Source organism: Sesamum indicum, linkage group LG4 (assembly GCF_026168435.1).
Source record: "Sesamum indicum cultivar Baizhima isolate 11 linkage group LG4, ASM2616843v1, whole genome shotgun sequence".
Lineage (NCBI taxonomy): Eukaryota > Viridiplantae > Streptophyta > Magnoliopsida > Lamiales > Pedaliaceae > Sesamum > Sesamum indicum.
In genome coordinates this window covers 16190001-16202964 of record NC_142660.1, presented here as the reverse complement: position 1 = coordinate 16202964, position 12964 = coordinate 16190001, and the positions used below count along the sequence as shown (strand labels likewise).

At 31.5% G+C, this 12964-nt stretch overlaps 1 protein-coding gene across 1 annotated transcript; it reads left to right on the top strand.

Moving 5' to 3' along the window:
* Window positions 1-10470: 10470 nt before the first annotated feature.
* LOC105160923 (lectin-like protein LEC) lies at window positions 10471-11773 on the top strand. Its single transcript, XM_011078450.3, has one exon. The coding sequence runs from the start codon at window positions 10590-10592 to the stop codon at window positions 11664-11666; it is 1077 nt and encodes a 358-aa protein (XP_011076752.1). The 5' UTR covers window positions 10471-10589; the 3' UTR covers window positions 11667-11773.
* The last annotated feature ends 1191 nt before the right edge of the window (window positions 11774-12964 follow it).

The following is a 12964-nucleotide window of genomic DNA, read 5'->3' as shown; positions in this document are numbered from 1 at the left end:
GCCATGTAGCTGCAAGAAATCTGGATCTTGTCTTGTTGCGGAGTCTGTAGCAATTGAACCTCCTCTATTCATTTCTTCGGTCCCAATTGAACAAGCTATTCAGAGAATCAATAAGGTCAAATATTCAGAGACCTTCATGAGAATGCTCTGATACCATGAAAAAATAGCAGATTATCGACGTGAGGAAAAATTGAAATTGTAAACATTGTAAATGAAGATTGAGTGCTGAAAATTCTGTGTGTATTATTAATGGAGTCAATCGTCTGCTTAAATACAAGGGAGAAGAATTAACTGCCTTTAACTGTGATTAACTAACCACAAACAGACTAAGCTAACTAAAGCATTATTTACAAAGGAGAAATATGTACAGAAAGTACGAGTTGGGACAACAGAAGGAAGAAGTAGAAGTCGTGCTATTACTAAAAGAAACGTGTTATCAAATGAAATCGTGTCTGTGCCTCTATACAACAGCAAGCAGCAACAACTTCTGCAAGTACTCCCAGATTTAATGACTATTTTTTCATGAAATGGCGCTTGCGACTAAACTTGAGACGGATTAATGGCGACATTTTTTTATGAGGAAAATACAACAAATCTTTATTCAAAAGTTTAGGGGTCACGCTATTTTTTTTATTATTTATTTAAGTTTTAATTATCATCATTTGTTGTCAAAATAAATTAAAACTATTATCTTTCCATATTTACAGGAGAAAAATTACATCAATTTTTCCTAAATGCAACCTAAGTCTGTAGCTTCTAATTGATTGAGCACGAAAATTAAATTGTTTTTCCCATAATCAACACATACTCCATACAATAATTTATCAATCTGTGGAAGTAAAGCAACAGTGCCGCCGGCCAAATCATCACATGGAAACAAGATATACCCACATTATATATATATATATATATATATATTCCATATATCTTTGACCACAAAAAAGGGGATTAATATAAACCCTAGACCCACAGGTCGTATCTCTTTAGATCTCTTAATTATTTTATGTATTTCAGGGTCAATTATATGATAACATCATCAAGAAAACTACAAATTTTCCCAAATAATTAATTTAATTGTGCCCATAACCCCGCCACCCAAACACATTGACAAAGACTATAATTAATATTTCTTGTGAGTTAAGCATTTAAAAAAAAAATTTAAAAAAGTTTGGTGTGGCTGCTTTGATAGAAAAATCGCAATTTTAGTCCTGTAAGTATAAATATTTGCAATTCCAGTCTTGTACGAATTCATTTTTATAATTTTATTTTGTAATTTTAAAATTTCCGTACTTTGAGAGCAAAAATAGCCTCTTTTCTACCCATTTTAGCAAATTCTAGCAATTTTTGTTCTTAATTGTGAACTTAAAAATTACTAGACAACATAGCCGAAATAATTCAAGTAGGACTGAAATTATCACTCCTCGCAAATATATAGGACTAAAAGTGCAATTTTTTGGATTTTGAGTTGTGTGGAGAAGAACATAAATGTGGATGGGACCCTGACCATCATTAAAAGAAATTAGTTTAAGTAAAACAATCATTTACCTTAATAATTTATAATAATAATTAATATTTCCACCCAACTTGTTGGGAAATTTCTAAAGAGTGGCACATGTCCCATGACTGGTAAAACCTTCTCCATTTGTCTGGACACTATCATGACTCTTAATTTGACTTCATCCACAATTTTAGATGAGAAATCAACAAATTAATATTATGTGTAATTTTATATTATTCTTCTAAAAAATAGTAATTACAAATATATAAATTTAGTTTAGTGTATTTGACACACTTAAATGTATGTGTATGTGCAATTAATTATTATTTTACAAATATATATTAATTAGATAAATATAAAATATTAAGAAAATAAAAAAGTGAAAAATTATTGGGAAAAAAAGTTGAGAGGGGAACTTAGACGTAGAGGTTGAGGGGAGAGGGAGAGAGACATAAAAACTAATAAAATAATTAAAAAAATGACTAACTAAAAAAATTAAAAACACCCAAAGATTGATCTTCAATTATTCAAAAGGTGTAAATAAGATGATACTCTCATGAAGAAATCTTTAGTTTTAGAAAATAAAATTTCATCTTGAAATATAACAAAAATTTAGAAAATAAAAGTCACAAATAAAAATAGATTTTTTCTTTAGTACAAAAAAAAAAAATCGGAAAGTAGGGAACCCTCCCCCCAAAACCCTCCAACTCTGATAAGGAAGGATTGTGCCTACGTCATGAGAATCAACACACAGATTAGGACATATACTTAACCTCATTATGAGTATAGCAACATTTGACCTTAACCACTAGGTCGAAGGATTCAGAGTTAGAAATCTTTCTTTAAATATAAAATAACAGACATAATAAAATTTGAAATAGAAGATCGAATCCCATTTTACAAAGCCAAAATTTCCAGAAAAACTATTTTTTTTAAATAAAATTGTCACATGTCACAATAAATCAAGAACTTGTCGCATTAAATGCACCAAAAATGCATTTTAGCTGATAAATTCTATTCCAAATTAATCAGAAAAAAAAAGAAATAAATGTGGTAATAATTGAGATAGTACACACAGCACTGTTCATTCTTGTAAGAGGGGAGACAATAAAAAAACATTGAAAAAGAAATACTTTTCTATGTGAAAGCTTAGTCCTTAATTCCCTTAACACTCCGACTCTCTTTTTATATTTCACAAAGTCTTGAGCCACTTTCTTCTGTCTCTTCCACACAAAACTCACACACACACACACACACACACACAGGACACACAGTCTAGAGGGATAAGCTGCTGCTGATGCTGCTATTTCTCTTGCAATTCCTACCATTTACACACAGACACACACACACACACACACACACTGTGGAGGGATAAGCTGCTGCTGCTGCTGTTGTTGTTGCAATTCCTACCATTTACACACACACACACACACACAGAGTGTGGAGGGATAAGCTGCAGGAGGTGCTGCAATTCCTACCATTTACAGCCACTAACGGATGCGTCCAAAGGGATCGCATTGATCCCAACTCTATTTGCAAGTTTCGACTTTTTATATATATAAATTTAAGTCTTATATATTTTTCTTTTTTTTTAAATAAAGTTTTTGTATATGTATATACATATATATATGTGTTGATTATGGATCATGCTATCCCTTTGGATTCATCCTTTAGTGGCTTCTGACATAGAGATCTATGGAAGAGAATTGTCGAGATCATGCACGAAAAATACGTCGTCGTTCTCCAGATTTCGTGCAATCGGCGCCAAGAGATGAAGTCTGTGCTGCTAATATGTACACACACACCAAGTAAGTTGAAGTTTATTTATATCTATTTGGGAAAAATGAGACTTTCAATTGTGTGTGTGTGTGTTTTTATGTTTCTTGGAATTCTTTTTTTTTTTTTTCTCTTTTCCTTTTGTTCTTTGAGGAGAAGTGTTAACAAACTGTAATTAAGATCCCTGAAAAAAATGAAAAAAAAAAATTGATGGCAGGAATTGTGAAAATATGCATATACGATATATATATACACACGCACACATAATTTATTCTTTGCAAGAACTTAATTATACAAAATAAAAGGGAGTTTAGATTTTCTTTAATGAAAATCTTTTGTATTGGTAATGATGTAATATATACACATGTTAGTGTGTGTATTTTGAGTTTTGAGTTGCTGTATATCATTATTTTGTTGCAAGAACTTGAACAAAATAATAAAGGGTTTATTGGAAATGGAATGTATTTGAAATTGAAGTAGTGATCAGTTCGAATTGGGACTTCTAGATTTTCTTTTTTCTTGTTTTTTCTTTGGGGGGAGGATAAAAATCTTTGTATTGGTAATGATGTAATACACACACATATACACATGTTAGTGTGTGTATTTTGAGTTTGAGTTGGTATGTATATTGGATGTAGTGCATAGAATGATTGCACATATGCTGCCTATGTCTGCAATACTAGACACTCTTGGATGTCCTTTTTTTGCTAACCTCTATATATATATATATATGAACCCAACCACTGGGAATGAAACAGTGCTTCACAAATTAATACTTTTAAGAAAACAGTTTAAGAAGAAAAATAAAAATTAAATGGAAGCTCTTAATGATATATGTATATATATATATGATTTTTATAAATGAATAATTAAATTATTAGAACTTGGATTAATTTTCTCTCTGACGACTTAAATTTTAGATGAGGTAGTCGTCTGACAAAAATAGCACTAGGAAATATGCTCCAAGAAATTAGAATAACATTATTGAATACTTACTATAACATGTATTTAATTTCGGGGCATCTATACATAAACATATCTATAATTTTATAGTGAGTTAAATCATTTTCTGTTAATATATATATATATATATATACATATACATTTAATTTAATTGAAATTAAAAAATGTACGATTAAATAAATGCATCCCATATTTTGGCAATTAAAAAATGTAGCACAGAATGATTATGAAAAATTGTGGAATAGTTGAGTCATGTGTAATTAAATTTTTTACAATAGTATTAATTAGAATAGGAAAGGTGGTGAGAATGGGCAGAGATTGGGAATAAAAAGAGTGGAAATCACATGGTTTTGATGAGGACTTTATTTAGAATCCAAGGCAAAGTATATATAGAAAATTAATTTATAGTCTTTATTTTCTTCTTACTTTGAGTGTCCCAAAGGCAAAGGAATCACACTACTACATGTGGTGAGAGCCCTTATAAAAAAAAACCAAGTCCCTTCAACATACCCCTTTTTCTTCAAATAAAGCTCCCTTTTACACACACACACACACACATATATATAATTAATTATTTTTTTAAATAATATATATATAATACCCTTCTTATCACATGACTCCAACTTCCAATAAGCTCTTGTCCCCAATTATCAGCACTATTATCACATGGTCTTCCAAACTTTGAACTTTAGACAAATGTCTTATTGCAATTACTAGGATAAGATTTTTAGCAATTAATTAATTAATTGTCCTTAGAAAGGAATTTAAGGTGCATTGCTTAGCATGAGATATATAATCATCATTAATTCACATTCCGCGACCCCATGAAAATAAATAAATAAATTATTTTCGATATTATAAATGAATACAACTTAAAAAATCATATTATAAATAAATACAAGGTGCGTGGTGATGGATATATTAAGAATTCATTTGAAATCTTTCATCTAAAAAAATCATTCCATCCAGACATAGCTAATTTGGTTCAGGACAACTGTGTATGAATTGATGAGTGTGAGTGGGAGCAATTAAGGTTGAGATGAGGTGTGAAGTGAAGAATTTCGGACAAGAGACTGTACAGAAATGATGCCTTCAGAATGGGAAAATATGTAGGCCAAATGTCTCCCTCTTGGACTACACTTTATCTTCTTACAGGACATATTGTAGTAGAGGCATAACAAGGAAAGATGGCCCTATCAGGCCACCAAAATTCAAACTCCTATCGACCCCATTTCTTCCAACTCTAAGTCCCACTGCTTCCCATCTTTCCATTATCAATGTATACTATAGTGATAATTATAGCCTTATTTTTTAAGTTTTGATATAATTATACGTAAGTTTTCTTTGATTTGATCAATTATATCTAGTGTCCTTAACATTTGTTTCTGTCTAACAAATAGATTCATTTGTTTGTCAAAATTTTTCCGAGTTTGCGGATATTAGCAAATGCAAATACATATTTACTCTTGATTGACTTCTTACTGACTCATTGTAAGTCAAATAAATCTTTTCCGATCAAACTACCCTTATAAGGGTGAAAATGAACCTTCTCACATGCGCCACCGTGTGACGACGTATAAGAGAAGTTTGGTTAGAACAAGATTTGTTTCACATGCAATAAATTATTAATAAGTCAATAAGGAGAAATGTAAATTAATATTAGCAAATTGGATGAATTTTGACTAACGGAAAGGTCCATTTATTAGATGAAAACAAGTACCGGGAGTGCTAAATATAAATTTTTAAATTATAGAGAATCTACTTGTAATTCACGTGTGATATTGCAAATAAGTAAATTATCCCTTTATAAAAAAAAATAGCAATTTACCTTTCATTTTAAAAAACACAAGGATACAAAAGATTATTCTTTTTATAAATAAATAATTTACTTATTTATAATAGGACGAAGAGAATATTATTCACCCAATCCCAAAATATTGTATTTTGAACTTGATTTAATTCTTGTATGGATTCAATCATTGAGATATGAAATTTCTTGTCAAATCAAACATTATGCATGAGTGCATACATACGTACATACTGATGTGGTGCCACTTTAACGCATTAGAAATTGTTGTAATTAGTTATTATTAAGGGAAAATTGCATAATACCTCATGTTATAGAAAAATTGTTAAATATTTAACTGTGTTAATAAAATATCTAAAAAAAATTAGAAAAAAACAAAGAATTTATTGCACACGCCAGAAATGAGAATGGATAACATTTTGACCTATTTTCAGTCTTTGACCATTTTAAATGGATAAAATTGATCCTATTCTAGGCAAGTATTAGTCATAGTTAAATAAAGATAGATGCAAAAACTTAAATTATCCACCATGAAAATTATTTTTGTCATGGGTATTAGTCATAACAAATGTTTTAGCCACATTCGTAAAATTCGATACCAACAACCATTGCATGGTCGATCAATAACTATTTACTATAGCTATTTATTTTTAATCATGACAATTAGACATTATTGAATGTTGAATTCATTCTAGTGACGTACGAATAGGGACTACCCAAACATTGTCAGATCAATAGTTCGCGTGAAATCGTACAATTTTCGAGATATGTATAAGTGCTAGTCTTCCATGCCCAGAGTACAACTGTTGACACATTGAACACTCTTACAATTTTTATGTTCTTTATTTTATAATATTGTTGATTTAAGGATAGAAAAATTATAATTGAACCTTCCCAATAATTCTTATGATTTCTTCCCTACAAGTTACGTTGCTAGATTTTTAACTTAGCTAAACATATTCCAACTTTTTTTTGTTTTTTGTTTTTCCATGCCTTGGTTACACTGCATGAGTGCACGACAACACATTAAAGCAAACATTAGACAATGTCCCCAGTTTCAATAGTTGTGTCCATTTATCGCCCAAAAATAGAAACTCCATCCGAATTGGGTGTGTCTTAGCCCAAGTTACGTGGGCTGCTGGGGTTCTATCAAGGCTGTCTTGTTAGGGATGGCACATCTTCGTGGAATGATCAATATGTTGGTTAGCCGTTGCTCCATTGACCTATCTATTATATAGTCTGGCTCATATGTCACCGCGAGATTACATCTCTTAGATAAAAAAATATTGTTATATTCTTAAAATATGTTCCGCCTTACATTTAACTCATTTCGTTGAAATTTTGAAAAAAAATTATATAAATTTTAAATTTTACTTTGTGTGATTAAAAATTCTTGTGGCCCAAACTTAACCAATTTTTATGGATAAAAATGTCATTTCGACTCAATCTTAAAGTGCTTTAACATGGGTGTTTGTGATTGATAAATATAGTAAGGATGGTTTTGCAATATTTTTAATGATTTGTATTTTTTTTTGTATACATGAACGGTCCGTACTGCACATTCGGTTTACATTTAACGCACCAAATTTGACATTTTCTAAATAAACATATATTCATAAAATTATATACACAAATATTTCATAAATACATATATACATACATTGTTTTGAAAGATCTAACTTGAAATCTTTGCAAGCTCTCTAGAAACGAAAACCTGCAAAAATTACTGTTAACACTCAAACGCTCAAGTTAATATTTGAATGAGTAAAGATTCAAAGCGAATAAACCAATAGAGCAATTAAATGCAACAGAGTGCGACTTCTTTTTATGCAAGTGTAAAACTAAAGTTACCAATTTTCTGCTGGGGGAGCTCGCCATGTATAAGGAAGCCTCCAGCCAATAGGACAATGTTGAATCCCCTAGAATCAGAGGAGAGTTATCTCCTTGTTGCTGGCGTCTCCAAATTTCTAGAGAGAGGATAAGGAAAGTGTTGCGGTTAAGGCTCCTACATTCTTAGTAAGATGGTTAATGAGATATCCTCTTGCAGTTAGGATCTCGAGGTCTGTAGACCGAAAGTTACCTTCCCGATAGAAAGGCCTCCAGTCTACCCCCTGTGGTCGCCATATGTCTATGATTAGACAGTTAATGCTTATCTATTCTTTGAGGACCCTCAGCTGACGTGGCCCAAAGGCTGACGTGGATACCCCTAAGCTATGCGGGGTGCCCCTTGGTATGGTTCTCTCTGGGCTTGGACCTCCATCTCCATTTTGGTTGTGGAATCCTAGGCCTATGGGCCCCTTTTGGGCTTGCGAAGTCCTCTCATAAGCTTCGAGTCTTCTTGGGCTAATTCGATTCTTGGAGCACCAATATTATATCTATTTGTTCATCTATGTATATTATAAAAGTACGAATGATTTGTCATATTTTATGTTTTTGTTTTCTTATGATTCCAATTATATTCTTTTCATATAGTAATAGATTTATAAATTTACGTGTACAAATAAGTAATTTTATAATTAGTTTTTTAGTTGTTAATTACTTACATATTTGAATTGAGATAGAATTTTAATAAAAACAAATTATAATAAAGAGTTTTACTCATAATTAATCACTAACTTTAATAAAATTAGTTAAAAATCTTAATGCTAATTAGGAAATATATATATATATAGGCTATATTTTTAAGCATCTCTTCGAAAGATGTATTATAACATTAATTATGTAATGTGTATTATACCATTAACACAGAATATAAATTATTGAGTTATTTCTATTAATATATAAGTTTAATTAGTATTCTATGATGTGTTAAACACATACAATATTAAATGGCATGGTAGAACTAGAATGGAGATTGAGACAAATTAATTTAGATTAGATATATGTGTTATTTATTAATAATTAAATAAAATTTAAAGTTTAAAGTATAATATTATAAAGTATAGGAGTAAAATATTATTAGTTTTTAATTTTTCTCATGACTAAAATAATCTTATTAAAATTACACAATAGATACGATTTTATATGGCAATAAACAATATCATTGATGCATAATTGATAGTATACTTGGTCCAATAATTTTACTCTTAAATATTTAAAAAATTGAAACTTTGGACATTATTAAAATTATATATACATGATTTTTCCAACAATAAGTAATAGTTTCTATATCATCTTACTTAAAAAAATTAATACTTATTGTTCCACTTTAATTCTTTTCATATGTGGTTTAATCAATTTAGAATTTCATAATGAGGCTATTAGTATGAAAATATATTATAAATAACTTTAAATATAGTTAGAATAACAAGTAAAAAATTGAATGAAATAATAAATAAATGGCTTATCAATATATATTTTTTCTTTTTAGAATTTGCACAACTCAAGAAAATAAAAATATTATTTCATAAGTGAAATAAATTTAGAATAATAAACAAGTTCAATGAAAATAGAGTTCAATCATAAACAAGGATTTTTATATATATTTATTCCATTTCAATGCATTCCATAAAATATTATCCGTTAATTGAGATTTGTTTTCACCAACACCTATAACGGCGACTATCTTGAATGACTACAACTTCAAGAGGTGAATTTGGTTCAATCACACTTTCTTTCGATAAGGTTAAATTTTATTAAATAAATCATATCACATATCTAATTCCACTTCGATCATTTCATTCGATTATCACATTTTTTTAAGTAAACATGCTCTTAGGCCCCAATTACTTTGCGATATGAGTTATTGGGTGACATAATATAAAAAATTCTGTATTAATTATACTATGTTTACTTAGACTGTAAATAAGTGGGTTGAATTATTCAACCGAAATAGTTATTAGTATTGTGCTCTTAAATTAGAAATGAGCCGCCGTAATACAAAGTTAATACGTTAGATTTATTTGACTGCTTATAAAATCCAATATTAAAAAATAAACAGGACCTTAATGTCTTCAATTAGTGCAATTTATTAGCTAAAATATTGTCAAAGGTTTGGGATCATAATGTTTATTCACATAAATGGTAATTAAAATATCATTGTTGTAGGGATATCTTGGTCGGATTAAAATAAAATAAACTCTTAGATACTTTATAATAGACAGGAATACAATAAAATAAAAGGATAAATTATATTAACGTCTCTTGAAATTAGGTTAAAATATATAAATACTCTTTATCTTTATGAAATTATAGTTATACGCGTTGAGGTTATAATTGTAATTACAATTACACACCCTATAAAACTTAAAAAATATTACACTAACACCTATCAATGGTGTAGTTACAATTTTATAAAATATAAGGGTATTTTTGTAATTTAATCTAACCTCAGGGGTGTTAATATAATTTACCCTAAATAAAACACACAAAATTTTAACAGAAAAATAGAAAGGACATAAATATCCTTATGTGATTTACGTATTGCCCCTCTGATCTCTGCTTCTTCTTTCACCGTATAACAGTAACTCCCAACTCCCCTGGCCCTGAATTTTCCCCAAAACCGTGCAGCGGCACAAACCCTAGTTTCTCAAAATTCCAAGAAAAATGCCCAAATCTGAAGCATTTCCGTACACTCAACGCTCGAATCATCTGTCTTCCCCTCTAATTTTCCTTTCGGCCTTTTTCTCAGTTCTGCATTTCTCGCTTTCGTTACCCAACAAACCCCATTTTGGTTCAAACCTTGTTTTAATCGGCGACGCCAAGTTCGCTAACAACAGCTCTTGCATTCAACTGACTGATCACAAAATTTCCTCTCCGAGCTCTGGATTTCTGATCCAGAAAAAGCCCATTAGACTTTTGAGCTCGACCACGAAGTCAAGGAAGCCGGTTTCATTTTCCACTGACTTCACTTTCTCGATTTCTCCTCATAATGGTGATGGTCTGGCCTTTCTGATTGTGCCCAGAAACTTCCAGTCGAAATTTTCTACTGGGAGTTTTGGGGTTTCGAAAGAAAGTCGGTATCTTGCTGTTGAATTTGATACTTCGCTTGATGAGAATGTCGGGGATTTGAATGCAAACCATGTTGGTGTTGATGTGGGTACTCTTGTTTCTGTGAAGACAAGCGACATTTCATCTATCAATCTGGTTTTGAATAGTGGAGTGAAGCTGCATTCTTGGATAGATTATGACTCGAGCTCAAAAAGGATTGAGGTTAGATTGAGTAAATTTGGCAGTTCCAGGCCCTATGATCCTCTGTTGGTGTATCAGGTTGATTTGGGCGAAATGTGGAGAGATGAAGAAGTCCTCGTGGGGTTGAGTTCATCTAGTGGAAAGTCGATGCAGACTACTAGTGTTTATTCCTGGAAGTTCAGAACGAGGAGTATTCCAAAATGGTTGCATTCTCAACCGTTGGATCCACGAGCGTTTTCCAGCAAGCATAGCAAAGAGAAATTGGCACAAAAGAGAAAGATATGTGCTTTGGGCTTCCTTTCTGGACTGGTTTTCATGATAGGGTGTGGTGCATTGCTTGCATTAATTGTGCTGTTCCTGTGGGCATTATTTGACAACGGCTCAGAGACAGTCTTAACAATCCCAACCAAGTGCACAGCACCTTCAGGGGGTTTCAGGTATGAAAAGATCAATGTAGTTGTAGGGGATAACTCAACTGATGCCAAGAACTAGACTACGCTAATATTTACCGTCTGCTTGTGTATTTAGTTTTGTAATATAATGTGATGGACCATGTAACGCCGTTCTAGACCTTGAATGGAAGCAGTTTCGTTTGTGTATATTCGGCAGTGCCTCTTCCAGCTTTTCTATAAATATCTGCTGAGATCTTTCTTTCGTGGTACTTGGAGCAAAACTACTTGTTTATTTTGAAATAGAGCCATTTAACGATGATAGTTGTTGAATGAAAAATTGTATTTTCTCTTTCAAGAATATACTATAAATATCTCAATTTAAGTGTGAGGTGCTGATTATAAGTTTGTTTGATGTGGTACAAAGTGTCTTTTGCTAGATAAATGACCACAACTTATAAATCTACTAATTGTTTGCACCTTAGAGGACTCTTAGCAAATGACAGCCTTGTGGAATCGACGGTGTTGGAGCAATAACCTGTCTTAAGGAAGTATTGAAATATCTATGTATATTTATAAAGTTGGATTTTAGTGAGGCTAGAATAGTAGCAGATTGGTTCTGACTACACAATTCTGGCTCTGCGGTTCTGCCATAATCTGGCAGTAGTAGTGATTTTATTTGGTGTCTGAAGCTCCTGGTTGACTTTTCATGTGTGTTATATCAGGATTCAGGTCCCATAAAATTACTGCTCCGATTGAGGGGGAACCCAAATATTGATAGCATGTTAGTGCTTGAATATGATATTTCTGTCTATTGTCTCGAAGTGTGGTCTATAGCTAGAATTTCTGTTACTATCCTTGATGAGCAAGAATGTGAGATCCTAATTAGGCATTTTGGACGAGCGCCTCATTTCTCAATACGCACAGTGAGAATAGAAATGTAATGGTTACATATGAAAACTGTATCGTGTGCGCATGTAAGGGTTCGGTTTCTTATTCTTCTGTTGCTGGAGTGTTTGCATCCCCATCATTCATGAAACACTTGTATTTTCAGAAAAAAATATGTTAGTTTACTTAGGGATACATTTGATTTGTGGTGAGATGTCCTGTAGTTTAGCTAATAGCACCGCCTGTCTTCCTCACTGTCTTCTCCAACCGACAGCAGTAGGGAATCCTCTTTCAGTGGCATTTTTCTATTACAATTAAATAAGTATCACATATAATCTTAATTGTTTGAGATGTATCTCATCTCATCACAATTTGATTCCACAGATTTAGATAGTCATTTTAGTGATTAAGGGCATCATTGGTCACTACGCTTATTTTACAAATAAATATCATCTTGTAGTCCATATATTTTTTCATGTACTACCTTCGTTTTGCTTATGATTTATTAAAGAT

What these genes read in the sequence shown, in the direction of transcription:
- LOC105160923 (XM_011078450.3), top strand. Translation starts at nt 10,590, where the DNA reads ATGCCCAAATCTGAAGCATTTCCGTACACTCAACGCTCGAATCATCTG.